This window comes from Caloenas nicobarica, chromosome 3 (genome assembly GCF_036013445.1).
Source record: "Caloenas nicobarica isolate bCalNic1 chromosome 3, bCalNic1.hap1, whole genome shotgun sequence".
Classification (NCBI taxonomy): domain Eukaryota; kingdom Metazoa; phylum Chordata; class Aves; order Columbiformes; family Columbidae; genus Caloenas; species Caloenas nicobarica.
In genome coordinates, this window is record NC_088247.1 from 54865964 (window position 1) to 54882797 (window position 16834).

General features: G+C 37.2%; 1 protein-coding gene across 20 annotated transcripts in view; it reads right to left on the reverse strand.

Moving 5' to 3' along the window:
* Positions 1–16834, reverse strand: part of TRDN (triadin) — a 233463-nt gene that overhangs the window by 35176 nt on the left and 181453 nt on the right. For 19 of the 20 annotated variants that reach the window (XR_010606058.1, XR_010606057.1, XR_010606059.1 and 16 more), the window contains one exon: positions 12776–12805. The exons of the other annotated variant lie outside the window; for it this stretch is intronic. Coding sequence is in view for 16 of the 19 variants with exons in the window: in XM_065633048.1 (XP_065489120.1) it covers positions 12776–12805 (30 nt within the window). In the remaining 3 variants the exon portion in view is untranslated. The remainder of the gene's footprint in view (positions 1–12775; positions 12806–16834) is intronic. 20 annotated transcript variants of the gene reach the window in all.

Sequence of the window (16834 nt, forward strand, 5' to 3'; positions counted from 1 at the left end):
TTAGTTAAGGAACATAGGCACCCTAAATTCCTCATTTAGCTAACGTTTGATACAAATATCCCTTGGAAGGCTCTGATTCTCCTTGGTGGACTGTGTTGCCCTCACTAAATGGTGACCATATATCAGACCTAGGGCAGCTACCTTGCTAGGTGACGCATCCAATTCAGTGCCCACTAAGAGGCTGAGCAAGTTCAGACCATAAGATGTCCAATACTGGACAAAGCCAGACAAGTAATTTTAGGTCAAGTGAGGAAATTACACCTAGGGCAGTCTCAGTGTAAAAGCCCCTGACAATTGCGCCTGCCCTAGAGAGGCCAATGAATTTCAACGGATTCAGTGATACTGCAAGGAGCAGAACAACATATTTGAAAATATAATTAACATAATGAAGGCACATCTAAGCAAAAGGACCCAGCGCTTCAGTGCCGCAGCTCCTAAACTTTGTGCCATTTGATTTTCCACATCTTCTTCCAGAAAAAAACAGGTGAGATGCAACTGAAAACTGAGTTCATACTTTCCATGGACCTTAAGAGAACATTTCTCAGGTAAAGCAGGAGCTCAGGGAGCCATGCCCAACGCCATTTTTCGTTCTACAGAAGGAAACAAAATGTCAAGACCTGGCCCGCCAGCTGGATATTTCTTCTTGACTTTTGCAAGGCAGCTGTTGTTTTTAAGAGAATAAAGGCTCTACTACTTGCTTGTAGCAGTCTGCTGTGTGAGAGAGCATAATCCCGGGGTGAGATGCAGCAGTGCAGGGGATGAGCTGCCTGTGCAGGCCCAGCACCACAAGGAATAATTCTGCTACTGTGAGCTCCCAGGCTGTGATTCACTGAGCTCCCGAGCTCACACTCGGGGCAAAACCGAACTGCTGTGCAAGTGGGTTTTGGTTTTTCTTGTTTTCCCTGCAGTAGAAAACTGCTCTCATTTTATATCCAATCTCTATCTAGTGCAAGTTGTTCTCGCGGTGCGTTTAAGGATGTAGCAACTGGAGAAAGTGTGCAGAACAAAGCAAAAATAGTGGAACATTTTGGCGGATAACGGAAATTAAAGATAGAAATTAAGTGTATATACTTGCTCCTAAGTGAGGAATCAGAAACAGCAGATAAGCAGGGATCCTACGACAAGGCCACTTTTGTTATCTGTATGTGCTTAAGAAAAACTTCTTGTAAGCTTAGGCTCAATTGTTTTGTCTAAACACCCCAAAACCCACAAAAAATTGTTTCCTAAACATCATGAACTTAGGTAAATTCTGTTGTAACTGAATATCCATGAAATATATCTGAAATTTGTAGAGGAGGTTCATTTCGTATTGTGTCAAAAGACAGCAAGATATGGTCACCTAGCTATGAATTTCAATTTGCAAAAGAAAATTCATGGCAAATATTAATAAAAACTGAAATTCAAGGGCGGGTATAAAGACTTACTTAACTATCACAGAATATTGTGCCAAGTTGCACTTTCAGTAACCACCAACAGTGATCAGAGCTAGGCCACATGTGAACAGTATTTATGTACAGACTCTTTACGGACACTGACTAATGAATTTTGCAAACAAGCTTTTGTTATATCATCCTTATCTCAGATCTGCGGGTTTTTTTAAATGTTAAAGCCAATACAAAACCGTTACGCCTTAACTTTCTAGCGAAGTCAGTGCAGTTGTTTCCCCATTTCTGCTGGTAAATATGAATCACAGAGGATGTTTAAAGTAATAGGAGCTCAGCTCAGGTCTGGTCACTCAAGTTTAGGAAGGTGTCTATGTTGCCCTTGTCCATATTTTCTGTGGAGGTATTAATTAGCCGAACTCCTATAGTGTCAGTACCCAGACAGAGCTTGAACAGTTAGATAATTACTATTAGAGCTTTGCCTAAAAACCTATCATTCTTTTTTTTTCTGGTATAACACAGAAATTACATATAAAAACCACTCATGGATATTTCTATCTTGTATTTTGATGAAACAATGAAGGTCTTGTAAAGTTAAAAGTTTTTACAGGATGTGTTGGCTATTCTAAAGCATATCTATATTTTGTTGGAAAAAAAATGAAGTGAAATTTCAAGATAGTCTTTAGGCCATAAAGATAAACATTTATTTTTGCCAAATTTGCTAACTATGATTTCGGTCCATTCAATATTAATCCTATCCTTCTTCTGTGCCATATTCTCTCATCAAAGATGTAATTCAAATGAGTTATACAGTAAGTAGAAAGCTGAAAAATGAAACCTCAAGGTCCTTAGTTTCATTTTTACAGTATCACAATTGTTTATAACAGATACTCTGATTTTTAGTCTACTTAGTGAAAATGATAAGATAAAAGCTAAATGTCAATGACCTAGTCAGACTTTCTAGAATATTCAATGCTATATTATATAGTGCTTAACCTAAAGAGTGAGAAATGAAAGGCTGTAGTCTGCTGCTCTCATCCATTTCATATAGTATCTTGCACTGAAAGCAAAGCTTCTCTATTCAAATTTTGTCTTTAAATAATATTGCTTTATACAATGCCTAGATAAGCTGTGAAACTCCATGCTGTAAAATATGTGGATGCTGAAAATTTTCAGGATTTCAAAAAGTGACTAGATAAATTAGAAAAAATCTACAAAGTGCACTTAAACATGGAGATATGGTTTCTGGCTTAGGAAGTTCTTGAGCTGAGATTGTGGGAGGTCACAAGACTATATCTGTGCGGCTGTTTTATTCCTATACTGTTCTCTAGGTGTTTGCTGGTTTGGCCATTGGTGGAGAGAGCATGTTGGGTTAGATGAACTCTTGGTCTCACTTCAAATAGCTGTTCTGATGTCATTAACTGACAGGACTCCCTGTTGGGTAAATGTTGTTCATAAAGTTTGAAAATTCATCCCTAAGTAAGTACTTTGTCTTCATGTGTTTAACACTTAAGCTATATTAGACAAGGAAAAGGGTCACATTCAGATCTAATGAAAATAAATGGGCTTTTGTTAAAATACTTGAAGCTACATGAAATCTGAACTGAATGAATGAAATTATCTGGTTCTACCCTCAGCAAAAACACTTCGAAATTTCTTTTGTGTCATTCTAAATTAATCTTGGAAACTGGGCTTGGTAGTTATCTTGCTGTTTTCACATTCACTTCAAATTTTCTTTTGCTCTTGCCTGCTATTCTGAATGCCAGAAGGGTATTAATTATATACGGCATATTTTTGTAAATTAGCTGCTGATATGGGTTCAGAAAAAAAATCCTCTGGTTTATTGAACCATAAATTGGTGAGACTAAAAGCAGAATGTGCTTTTTCATTATAACATGTCTATTTTCCATCTGGATGGCAGTCATTTGCTGTTCAGATGGCAAATATGTTTGTGAATGTGCACACTCTGTAAGAAAAGAATATGTTGTACAAGAAATGGAGGCAACGCCAGAGCTGTTTGTTTTAGTGAAGAAAACCAAAATAATAATACATGCTGTAGCTGAGAAAATTATTTCTAATTGGATAGTTAGATGCTTGTTATAAATAAGAAAGTTATTTTCCATTAGCCTAAGTAGGAGCCTGGTTCATCTCTCATTAAAGAGAGCACAAAGACTCTTTAGCAGGATTTGGACTGGGCATTAGACCAGCACACCTGTGACATTAATCTGTGACAACATTATAGGCCAAAAGAGGAATCAAGGTCAACAGGAGTCTTCTCATGGAATTCTCAAGATTTGTGCCTTAACTTTGCAGTTTATACATCATGATGAATGATAAATCTTTGATTTTCTTATTCAAGTTAACCAAGCCTATTCTCCCTGAAAATAAACTTTAGACAAGCTAGCAAATGGGCTCTTAGACAAACTAATGGACATTCCTCCTTCAGAACTCAGTGGGAATGCTGTAGTCTGCAGAAACTGAAGATACTACATCATTCTGCCCAGTGAACAGCACAATTTTAATTTAAGGTTGAATAAAACAGTTTTGTTCTAGTCAATGCAAGGTTTTTCAGACTGTGTTACAACTGTGATATCAAAATGTCAGCTGGAATAAAACATATTGGGCCAGTTCAGAATGACAGATGACAATAACTTTGGAAAGAAAACCCGGATTATTAGGGCTTATCACCCTGTTCAAAAGCAGCTCCCTGTCTTGGTAAAGTTATTGTCTGTACGGTTTGTCATTCGAAGGAGAAGTCAAATGTTCCCACAAGATTTCTAGATCAGCAGACCTGATCCGTCATCTCTGCCTATGTACTCCCCAAGTCCTGCTGGCTGGCTGAGCAGCTGGCAGACTGATTATGCAGAAAAAACAGTCTAATGAGCATATGTCTAAAAAAATGATTCCTCACAAAACAGATCAGCTGCAGCAAGCTTCCTGTAAAGAGAATGGTACGTGCTTGCCCTAACCCCTGCTCTGTGTTAGGAAATTGTCTTGACAGTGTATGGCCAATAGTTACCCTGTGGATGGGTCAAAGTAAAGAAAGCAAGAGGAGTGTGGTGGTGGCATAAATAGAGCGAGCTGATGTATCATTATTTTAATGTACATGCTGTGCAAGCCTTGTCCTTACAGAATCTCTTAATTCTCTGCAGCATCCATTTTACATTTCTGCTTTGCTACTATTTTTTACCTAGCATTTTCCAAGATATTTTTTCCAGGTTTCTACAAATTGAGGAAGTATTATCCAACATTAACATGACAAGTACGAAATACCAAGTGATTTCTCTAAGGCTACCTGGAAGTTTTGCAGGGAAGCAGAGAATTTGACCTTCGAGCTGTCGCTCCACTCATTCTTTAGCAACGATTGCTCATCTGAGTCTATGCAGCACCACAGACTTCCTTGCACCACTGTTTCAGCAGGACTTTTGTGGCTAATAAAGATAATATGGTAAACGTTTAAGGAAAATCCTCCTAAAATGCCATGTTTTGCAATAACTATTAATAACTAACCACTGGTTTTAGAGCCTGTTGGGTATTCAGTTGCAACAGACTGATCTTTCTATTGCTGCTTTCCATCAAAAAAACTGTCAGGCTGCTCTCACATTCTTTCTGCCTTATTTCCATTACCAGGTCAGCCTGGTCCAAGATATCTGCCTTCATACAGTTAGCATGTTTGTGTCCTTGCTGTTTAGTTTGCCTTATACCTCAGGGCTGCATAGTGAAGAATGAGCTGACTCTTGGTTTTGGGAGATTTTGCTATTGTTGTCTCAAACAATTTGTTTTTTTTAAGACTTATTTTTAACTGGCAATTCAAGAGTACTTTATGTAACTGGGAAAAACAAAAAGTAGTTCAGAAAGAGGGAGGGAGAAACTTTAGCATGCGGTAAATATAGTAGAAGTAGCAAAGAAGCACAGACATTTCCAACATTTTAAAATGGTTTTTAATGAGAGGAATTGCTTCAACATGAATCTGAGATGCATGCTTGTAGGAAGCATCAGTAACGATCCCAATTTTTCCCTGTTTCCCAGTTTGTCAGTTAAATAATAGAAATGCACTGGGAAATGTAAGTCTTGTTGAAACAGCAATCTTGTATGATAGCCCTGAAAGCTAATGTCCTTAAAGTACTATAAGTCTTAAAATCCCAGCAGGACAAATCTTCCATCGATGGAACTGGAAAGAATAAAATTTCAGTCAAATGTAGATGAGGTGCATATGTTGCATTAAAGCATTTCATCTTTAGGCACGTGTGGCGAAAGACCTGAAGAGCTTCCTCTCAATATCATCCTCCGCTTCTGACGTTTTCATGGGCTTTTCCCTGAAATTGTGGGATGGGAACACATAGATGAGGGAGAGTGTGCTTAAGAAGCTTTCACTTTTAGTGATATCAGTTTTACATTTGCACATAGCTAAGGCAAAACATAGCCAGGCTCAGGCCGTGCTTTATTGTGGCACAAATTATTGACTCATAAAAGGTAACTGAGTGAAATCAGACCGACTGAGGTCTGATGAGGTAGGATGTTAGAGTGGTGATATTTTTTCTGAATATTCACATTAGTTTATGCCAAAATAGTGGTGTTCACCATTCTGTATAAGCAATTATAGCAAAAGGAGCACCTCTTGCAGATGTTAATATTCATTAATATTTGAATATTCAGTTTATTTCATAATGCTTGTTATTTGTGAAAGGTGCGAAACTAACGTTCCAGATTCCATGCAAATACTTTGAATACCAACTTCTTTGTTGAACTCCATCTTTACCATGATTTCATGAAAATATAGAAAAGAATAATTTTGGAGGTGAGATTAGTTGGTATTAGGAGTGGTGAATAATAAAAAATTATTAGCTTTTGAAAAGATGGACTTTTCCCAGTGTGCTACCAAAATTAATCTGGTGATTAAAGTAGAGGACTAATCAATAGCTTCTAGAGGCAGAACGTCTTGAACCAACTTTGTTCCTCATGAAACGCTGCTGATCACTGGTTTTGCTTTAATTACAACTTTGTAAGAGCACACTTCTGAAAATGATGTCTGCATAGATAAAACAGGAAATGTAGATTACTACTAGAAGAACTGTTAATTCTGGAATTGCCTCTGAATAGAATACTTCTGAGCATTCATTTCCAGACATCTTTGCACAGAGCTATAAAGTAATAGTTTATCTCATGGGGAAATTTTAAGCCAATTAACCATGTGTTATATGGATATCCAGGTGTTTAAACATATTATGCTGATTGACAGGTGAGAGCGTTGCTTTGCTGACATGATGCCAACATACATTTATTACACCTAACTTATAGTAACAGCACAGGCCATCAATTACACAGATCACTCTTCAGAAATCACAGCCGTTTCATAATAATTAAAATACTACTATAACTGTCTCCAGTTATTGGTAGCAGGGGCTGAATAAATTACTGTTGTACTTTAAGGCAAGAAAGAATGATTAACACAAGTTGTAATCATAACTGTAATTGAAATACTGTGCTGGATCTATCAATATGAATTGTTTTGCAGATTTGTTGTCACATAAGACACAAAAAAGTATAATCTCAGTTTTACCTTCAGTGGATTGCAAAGGTGTAAGCAACAACAAGGTTTAGATTAAATCCCATTGAAAATAAAATTGTGGGTATAATTTTAAAAATACTGATGCAAGTTAGCATCATTACTTTTACATGCCTTAACTATGAGTACACTGAAAACAAGGTGCTAATTTAATGTTAAGAATCCTAGATTAAATATTTGCATTAGCTCCTCCATCTAAGTATTTTACAATGAAACTGGATATTCAATCAGTTATTAAGATCTAGAAATGACTTGCCGCTTTTTCATATCTTTCTTTCAGTGTGAGATTCTTAAAAGAGAAAAACTAATTAAAGATTTGGGGAGGGTTGTTAAAATAATTAACTACAAACTATCCTGATATTCATTGCAGTTTGTTTACTATTTTTGTTACTAAACCTAATCTATGTTCCTTGTATAGTCAAGTCACAAATATAGGTATCTCCTGGGGGCAATTCTTTGCATTCTGACAGATATACAAGGTAGATGAAACACTCTCTGCAGATGTTTATTTCTCTCCATTAACTCTAAAGTGAGACTAGGGTGAATAGCTTTGATGTAGATTACTAACTTTAGACATCTAAATTTGTATGAGTTAAAGTTTCTTAATGATTAAATTCATCTGAGGATCTGAAAAAGTTCTTTAAATTTTTGAATTGAAAAGTCTTGAGCCCACTGAACTCATCATTCCTCTGCCTACTTTCTACTTATATTGAATGGGTACTTTGGATGGTGTTTTCTGACCATGTCTTATCCTAACTGAAATATCTGCAACGTGGCAAGTACATGAGCTTGGTCCCTCCAGATCTGGCCGTCACTTAATAGAGTTTGTACAGATCATTAAGTCTCACATAACCCTGGAAAATGGACATAAATTCTTTATATCCTCCAAGATATTTGAGACAAGGTAGAGAGAGATGAAACAAACTTCAGCTAACTGATGTAGACTTTTGCTTTTCAAAGCATTTTCCATATTTCATGCAAATTCTCAATTCATCAATATTCGTTGAAAATGCTGAGGTTTTGCTGCTTCAGCCTGGGAAGTCAAAGCTCACCAATGTATAGCCTATCATCTATTAAATGAAAAAGATATTTTGGAAAGAGTGGATTTACACTGAAGAATACCTTGCCTGTAGTTTAAGACTCACGTAAATTGTTCTTTGGTAAAAATGCCTTATTTAGTTCTTAGTCTGATTCAGGAAGACAATGTTAACTACCAGCTCAAAGATCCTGTGGGCTCCATCTTGTGGCTAATTGCATGAGTGTTACCTCTTGAGAGAGTTGCTTACCTTCAGCTACAGTCAAAATAGCACTGCTACTTTAAACAGTGTAGTAGCATGTGAGTGTTTTTATTATTTTCGCATACATAATACTGAATTTTTGACACTATTTTAAGAAAATACTTTTAAAGGTATTTCTACTATTTTTTTTCCCCTGTTTAGGAATACATATTCTGTTAGGGGGCTATGTGTTACACGTTGCAGTTATCAAATTAGGTAGTCTGCTTTCGTATCTTTTGAGGCATGTTAGAAAACTACATAATGAAGGCGCGGTTCATGTTACCCCAGTGGCATTTGCAGCTGAGCAGAAATCCCATGCCGCCATCACCATTTGCTTTATAAATAGGAAGGCTGCCTTCCAGTTTTTCTGGTCAAGTCCAAAGAGAAGCAGTTCTGAAATGCACTACTGCACAGTTATTTTTCAGTTTGGAAAGCAACTTAATTTTCATGTACATTGAAAAGGGATACTACTGTGCCTTGGCCAGTTTATGTCACACTCTGGATGCAGAGCAGCAGTTTCTAAGTGATGGATAGAGTACCGTTACCAGAAGTAATTGAAAGAAATTGTCCTTTACTGGATTGGCAAAAATATGTACTTTGGACCTGGAATGTACATGCCTTGCCTGTTTTCTGCATTTGTTTGATATTAGCTGCTCTCAGACTATATGCAGTTTTTTACACCATGATGCATTTATTGAGAAAAGGTCAAAATATGATCTTGCATCCTCTCCTGCCAATTTATTACTGATGAAACTTGTCACATGAACGTGTTTTTTGACTTTCTAAAAACTATTAAATGAATTTCAGAGCAAGCTGCCAGAGCGATAATGCTCAAAATCAGAACAGGAGTCATGTTATTGATGGACAACTAACTTCTACATCTCACTAGCTTACAAGTATTCATAATGTCTAACTATAGGCAGTCTATATGGGAGATGAGGCTCCCAGAAGGCAACTGCCCTGAAGTAGATGCACACTCTAACTTGCTCTCAGAAGCACGACAGATCGATATCTCTCTCTCATTTACCAGCTGTAGGGAGCCTGGAGAAACCAACTTCATGGCAAGTCAAGTTCGCGATCCACTTTAAACAGTGAGACAGTTCTTACAGGTGTATGTGTGGATGTGTAACCCACAGGGATTATGTGATGGTTAAATTCTGTTTGGGTTACTAGACTCACAGAAGTAACAAATATTCAGGCAAGCTTTCCTAAGACTACCCTGAAGAGAGAATTTAGCTTGTTAAGGTTGCTTGCTTGTCATCCCCATCTCAGTCCATGCCTTCTTTAGTCAGAAATCAATAAGGTATGGGAGCTATGAACTGAAATGAGAAATTCCATTTTATGCAGAACTGGGAAACATTGCAATTTGCTTTATCTGTCTCCAATTCACAGAAGTACGTAATTATGAAATATTTTTTGAAATATAAAAATACTGTTTGGGTTTAATATATTAATATTTCTTTCCTTTAGAAAGGGCACTTAAAACTGAAAAAATACTGAAGTGTTTTGGTATTAAAGCTCTGTTTATTGTTTCCCAGAGGTGCCCTGAAGCTGTTGGGCTTTATCTCAGACGACCAATATCTGGGTCCAATGTCATTTACCTGAATCACTGCTTGCAGTTCTTTGAGTTATGAGCAAGAGTCAAATACTTTTGTGTACTGACAGCCAGATTTGCTCTTGGGGATTTTAGAAAGAGCCTTCCCCATGCAAAGGGTTGCTACCTCTTGCCCTTTAGGAACTGACAACTTTTTACACATTTCTATGACAGCTTTTCTATCCTACACGCATTGTAACAAGGCATAACATGATGCTGGAAGCTGAGGCTGACTATTTACTAGGACCTGGGTCACAAAATCTTAGAGAGCTAACATTTCAAATAGAAATGTTTAATGCATAAATTTTGTGCATAGGTTTTGCCTTAAGATTCCTGTTAGTATCACTCATATTTGGAGAAATCAGTGAAATACGTAAGCTTTCTCCATCTTAATTTTGTTCTTTTCTGTCTCTTTCAAACTCCTTCATGTCTGATTTATGTTATGTACAGAATGTACCATCGATTGAAAGTGTCATTCCATCTTCTTCTGCTCTGTTTTTATGATGGCTTGTCACTCGGTATTGCTCACTATTCTTGTTTGTCTAGATGAGGGTCGTGTGTTTGAATAAGACAAAATAATTGGAGGAAGCTTTGTATACAGTACAGTGCATATGTGCTGCATGATTCGCATGAGAAATGACAAAATGGTGTTTGAACTGTGCATGCTACAACCACAATATATTTTGGATAATGAGCCAGTCAATTTAGAGCACCGTCTGGCTATTTCTATTATTTTTGCAGCAGGGCAAAAAATACTTCTCCTTAAGCAAAACCAGCAAACATTGCCCATTTTTATTGACAGTCAGAGGAATACACATGCAGCCTGGGGCAATTTTTGATGAAAACAGAATAAGCAGAAATAAATAAAACCTGATGATTTTGGGAGTTCACTAGTAACATGCAATATTTTCTGCGTGGGGCCTACAGAGAGTGTGAAGCTAGATGAGAAAGCTAAAGGCTGGCACGTTCATTTTTTGGAAGTGCCTTGTAACTTCTCTCCAACTGTACAGTTTAACGCATATCTACTGAAGACAGGAACACTGCTGAAACAGTTTTCCTTAGTTACTGGAAAATTTAATTGGACTAACATGGACTTACAATCCCTATCTTCCTTGCTGGCAATGTTGATTATGATCTCAGAAAAGCAGAGGGAGGTTTAGTCAAAAAAATAAAACAAAATTATGATATCAGAAGAATGACCCAAGCTGACTTTTCAGTTTGCACCTCGATATTTCTGTGAAGTAGGTTGGTGGTAACCAGCAGGATGAGGTACACCCTGCCCTGAGCCAGGTGCTTGAATGTATCCTACATATACTTGTTGGTAAAATCCTTTCAACAAATTTAGAAATCAGAGGAAACATGTTTTTAGCAGAAAATATCTAAAAAAGAAAATTAAATGGGAAAATTGATCCAACTAAAAAGAATGTTCAGTAAAAATGTATTTTTTTATCAGTTGGGGAAGATTGTGGTTAAGGAGGAAAAAAATCCTAACCCATGAAAAATGAACCAAGGGCAAGCAGTGGGTATTTCTAACAAATTACTTTGATGTTCTTCTGTAAATGAATGGGCTCATAACCTGTGGCAAGGCTGACAGAAGTAGCACCCTTAGCAATTACCTCACTCCTTTCTTTCCATTAAGGATGTAACAGTCCATGTGATGGATTCAAGGCTGTGAACACAGCAGGCGTTTTGATGTATGAAAACCAAAGGCAGTAAGCGTAGCTGCCAGTTTTCTGATTCTTCCTGCTTTGTGTGCTACCTCTCATGCCTCAGTTGTTGCAAATTAATCTTTGGACAAAATATCTTGCTTGATAAAAGCAGTTGTTTTTGATAACCAAAATGAATTTTACTATTCTGTTCAACACATTAGGTGAAATTTTGGCTCCACTGGAGTGAATGGGAATTTTGCCATTAACAGCAACACAGCCAAGATGTCACTCAGGAGCTGTTAAAACAGTTGAGACTATAAATTTTCTTCCAGTTCAGTTAACTACTCTGTATAGGGATAACAGAAAAAAATGGCAGAATTGAAAATGTCTTAATGTATAGACAGCAAAGGCTGGCTCCATTGTTCAACTATGTGAATCACAGAATTCCAAGACCTTTTTGAAAGGACAAAAGGCACTTCCTCCACTCAAAAATTTAACCCCCTCTCTCAGTACACTTCAGAAGTAAAGAACCATATTTTTCTCACTGACTCAATGCTAAATTGTAAATAATGCTCTGAAATCTATGGAAAAGTTCTGGAAATGTTCCCATTTTAGTGAGCAAGATATGGCTTATAAACCAGATAATCAATAAAGTTGAACAGATTAAAGAAAAATATCACCTTTGTGCTAATACTTTTTTTCTTGCTGTTGAAATAAAATCAACAAACTACAAAAAAAAATGTTTTGACTCAGCAAATCTTATTCTGACAGACAACACTATAAACAGATATTTAGGGTCAGATAAAAACAGTACATTAATCTTTAAGCATTTTAAGTAATGTTTTAGCTTCTGATTCAGGGCAATTTTTTCTACTAATCTGTTAAAATACAAAAGAACGATTTCAGCAAAGGTTACATGCATGCTCCATACATATCTGAAAAGAGGAAATTAAATGTGCCTGGGAAAGCGCCTTCTGCAAAGAACAAACAGCCAGGTCAGCATGCATGGTGCACTGCAAGTTTTGTTCTCTTTGACAAATCCTAACGTGGTAACAAAAGCCTTTCATTTTCTTCCCAATCAGAACGATGAAGTGTCTGATACCAGGCTGTGTTGGCCTGTGGTAAAAAGGAGCTAACAATACTGGAAATGACAACTGTGTTATCACAGTAGGAGCAGATACACCTGGCTGATGGTAGCACATGAGGTGGCGTATGTCATTGCAATTGTATCAGTGAATGAAATAAACATTTCTCACAGCGGTCACAGCCTGAAAGACACTTCAGTCACGGGAAAATAATTGTTTTACCTTTCTTCTCCTCCTCCTTTTTCACTGCAGCTGAAATGGAAACAAAAATACTATATTTTCACAACAAAAATTAATAACATGTAATAGTAAAAATGTAAACGCTTATATATGTGCCATTTGTGTACATATGTAAAACCATACATATATAATGCAATATAGGAACAGATTTTTTTTGCCAGATAAATAAACTGATGATCAGAAAGATGAAGTGTTTCCTCACAGGCACCCAGCCCTGCTATTGATGAGAGCAAATTCCAGCTTTCTAGATTCTCACACTTAACTTCAGTCACTAAGTCATTGTTCCTCCCAGACATGAATACTGGCAGATAGAGGCACAAAGTGAATATTTCAAAATCATTCATGAAGAAGGAAGATAGACTGGAATGGGAAGGCATGAAGGGGTAAGGAAAGGCTAGAGGAAGGTTATGAAGCATCATCTGTTTTAGAGAAATGTGCCTTTTTGCTATTAAAGCTTGTAGAGTTAAACAAACGCATAAAATCAGAAGTATAAAACTACCTGAAGTCATGTTCAGGTTTCTAAGCCTCTGCCTAACATGGGGACTTACCAGATTCGATCATGCAGCAATCCCACCTCCAAATCCCACAGTATGAGTTTTGCGGGAAGGAAGATTGGACAGAGACTGGAAGGAAACTGCTCTGTTTTCCCCAGTTCAAACAACCTGGAATTAGTTCCCCAGACCAAGCTGTGCTGTGTGACCAGTATTCAAACTTTGGAGACAGAATAGAAGTCTCCCAAAAGCTCAGCCTTGGATTTCAATAAAACATGGTATGTATCTGCAATGGATAATGTGAAAACAAATTAAAATTTTACTAAAAGGTCTGAGATGTCTCAAATGAGAGGGTTACATGGGAAGGTCACATGCGTTTGCAGATGACTGCAGCAATCCTGACGGAGCTGAGCCCATTTGAAATCTATGCACTACCCATTCCCCAGCCTACATTTATAGAACTCAACCTTCTAAAATATAGTTACAGATTTCACTTTATTTTGAAACATGTCTGCTAGAAGTGGTGGCAGTAAGCCTCTGCCTTAGGCTGGCGTTTTTGGGCAAACAAAGACAGAGGAGTTCAAATCCAGAGTTCTTACTCCCCAGAAAAGAGCAACTGGCACCAGGCTGGCAGTAAAAACAGGCCTGATGTGGCACTGGAACTGGAAACAAGCAGAAGCAGAGCTCTGCTCTTCCTTTGGAGCAGGACAGAAATCAAGGGATCAAATGGGGGAGTAGGCACAGTCTCAGGTGTTTGCATTTTGGATTTAGGTGCTGATCTCTGCCTCTTCAGTGTTCTTAAAATGAAAAGTCATTTTGTTTCGAATCGATAGTACATTTGGATAAAACAGAGCAAAAAGGAAAAGGTTAAACCTGAAACTGGTGAAATGTCATCTATCAATGGCCTGTCACAAAAATAATCCTGATTTTGAAGATTTTTCATGGTTTCACCACTGATTTTCCTTTGAGAATGAAACAAATTTTTAGTATCTTAAGTATGTGCCCAGCAGTAGAAAAAAAGGTTTCCTGCCTAGAATAAGTGAAAAACAGCCACAAGGTTTCCACTATCTGGTTATCTTTGCAGTCACTTTGCTTTCCTGGGTGATGTGCATGTCAAAGCTGTGAAGTGCGCCTTTCACAAAACTGTTGTTACAGAAGATTTAGTAATTTTTTTCCCCAAAAGCTGCTACAGAAGCCTGAGTGAATTTCGGAAGGCACGTTTACATTGTAACTTGAAGTATATTGGAGAGACTCCCAAATCAAGTGGAACCCCAGATGTCAAGACTCTGGGTAGGGCTTATAAATGCACCTCTGGGCTCCTCCCGATGTCTGTCCTGCCAGCTGACGGGCCGTGGCTCAGCACACCTCTGGTGCTGAGGCAAGCACAGCCAGAGCAAGATCCAGCCGTGCCTGCCACTGCACTTATGGCTAGCTAATTTCTATTATTATGCTATCATATCCTGTTGCGACAGCTGTCTGAATTTTCACCTTGGCCATGGTTTTTCTGACGGAATGTACTGTAAATACTCAACAAATCTTAAGAGACAGAAGAGACCTCATTCTGACTACTGTCGCCAATAGCATTGCTCTGATCAAATCCTGTTATTCAAACTTAAAATGACAAGAAATGAATGGAAAAGAGCACAAACACCATCCTTTTCATTGCTCTTTCAGAAGCTGAGCAACGTGTTTGTACCTGAAACACAGCAAAAAGATGGATAGATTACCCAAGGAATTTGGTCTACAACTGATAAAAAGCCAGATTACCTGCTGAGAACAAATGTGAGTAATATACTATAGCTGAGCAGGGAAGGACATGAAATAAAATAGAATGATGAAATAGGAAATGTGATGCTCAGATATGAGAAATGCTCTTGGCTGTGTTCTTTTTCACCTTGGTTATTTGGAGAATGAACAAATTCTTAAGCAAACTGTTTTTTTGCACTGTACTGATGGGAGGTATCATGTAGCTCTCGAATTAGGAATTTGTACTTACAAATCTTTTCAAGGAGAACTATATTAACAGCCTTGAATCACAACCTTCCTTTCCTAGACTTATCCAAATCCAATCATACATTTCCAGTCAATATATAGTACAAAGCAAAACATCTTTATCAAGGATACACATCCCATTTTCAGGGATCATGAATCCAGATCTACAACTACTCTGGAAACCAGAAGTGAGCACCATCATATTTTATGTTATGGGAATGGGAAAAAAAAATCATTACAAAGCATGGCTGACCTTATTCAACATTTTTTCAATGGGGTGGGAAAATAAAGATGAATTTCCAGTGGTGGAAGTGTGTCAATGTAGCATGTATTTTCATGCAGAAAAAATCAAAACCAAAACCAAACCCCAAACAGGTTGAGGATGATTCTATTATTTTTAACTGGTATCAGAAACTAGAATCTAGATCACCAGCAGACCTTTAATCCCTTAGATACTCATGATTCTGAGGGAATTTTCTGAGTTGTTCAACGAACAGAAACATTTCTAAAATCTTGTAAACATCTTGAAAACGCCAAAAATCTTGAAAACAGTTTCCTATTCAAAAATAGTCTGTTTCATGTAGCTATATGTCCCAGCAGTAGCCAGGAACAAATATTTAGTCTGAATACTGTCAAATAATTGATTTCTCCCACAAATTCTCCTGTCATTTTCTTATAGCAAGCAATTGTTTTCCATCCTGACACATGAAATTTAACTTTCTTTCTAAATTTACAATAATTGATTGTGAAAATTTGGGCTATGAAAACTGCGTTTCCTTATAGATATATTTTTGAAGAGCCCTTGACTTGCATTTGTGATTTTCAGTCTTATCTTGATCATACTAATTAATCTCAAAGGTAATATGGATCTTTCCTGTTTCTCTTTCTATGAGACTTTTGTTACTCTTTCCTAGCCCACTCCAGTGACACATTATCATGTAAGAGTTTTTTGCACAACACTCCAGACAAGATGCATCTTTCATTTATGCAATGGCCTTAAAACACTATACGCATTTTCCTAATGCATCTGCATATGGAAGAAAGTTCTTCAGCAGTAATACTTAGGTCCTTTCCTTAATTTACACAGTTAATTTAGAGATAAATTATTCTTTAAATGAGCTGCAATATGAAAATTAATCAATTGCTTTCTGCTTCCTAATCAGATATTTATTTCCCTCAATACTGTGCCTCTTAGGCAGAGACTATTTAGTTTGTGCAGTAATTCCTGTAATGGAACTTTGAAAAAACCTGTTTAAACCATCCCATAAATGTTGTATTCATTACTTTATTAAGATGTTCAAAACACTTATTACTAAGGCATCATTTCCTTTTGCAGAAACTACACAGGCTAGATCTCTGCGATGTGATTTTCCAGATATTTGGTTTTGTTCTGATTTTCATTATGATTTCACCAGTTTTCCTGACCGATTTTTAAATCTCTGAATAACCCTGAAGTAATTTAAAATATTGTATGTACTTTGACACACTTTGAGACAGACGGTAACTGATTTGCCTAAAGTTGGTGGAAGTTTTGACTAAGTTCTTACATTTATTTTGG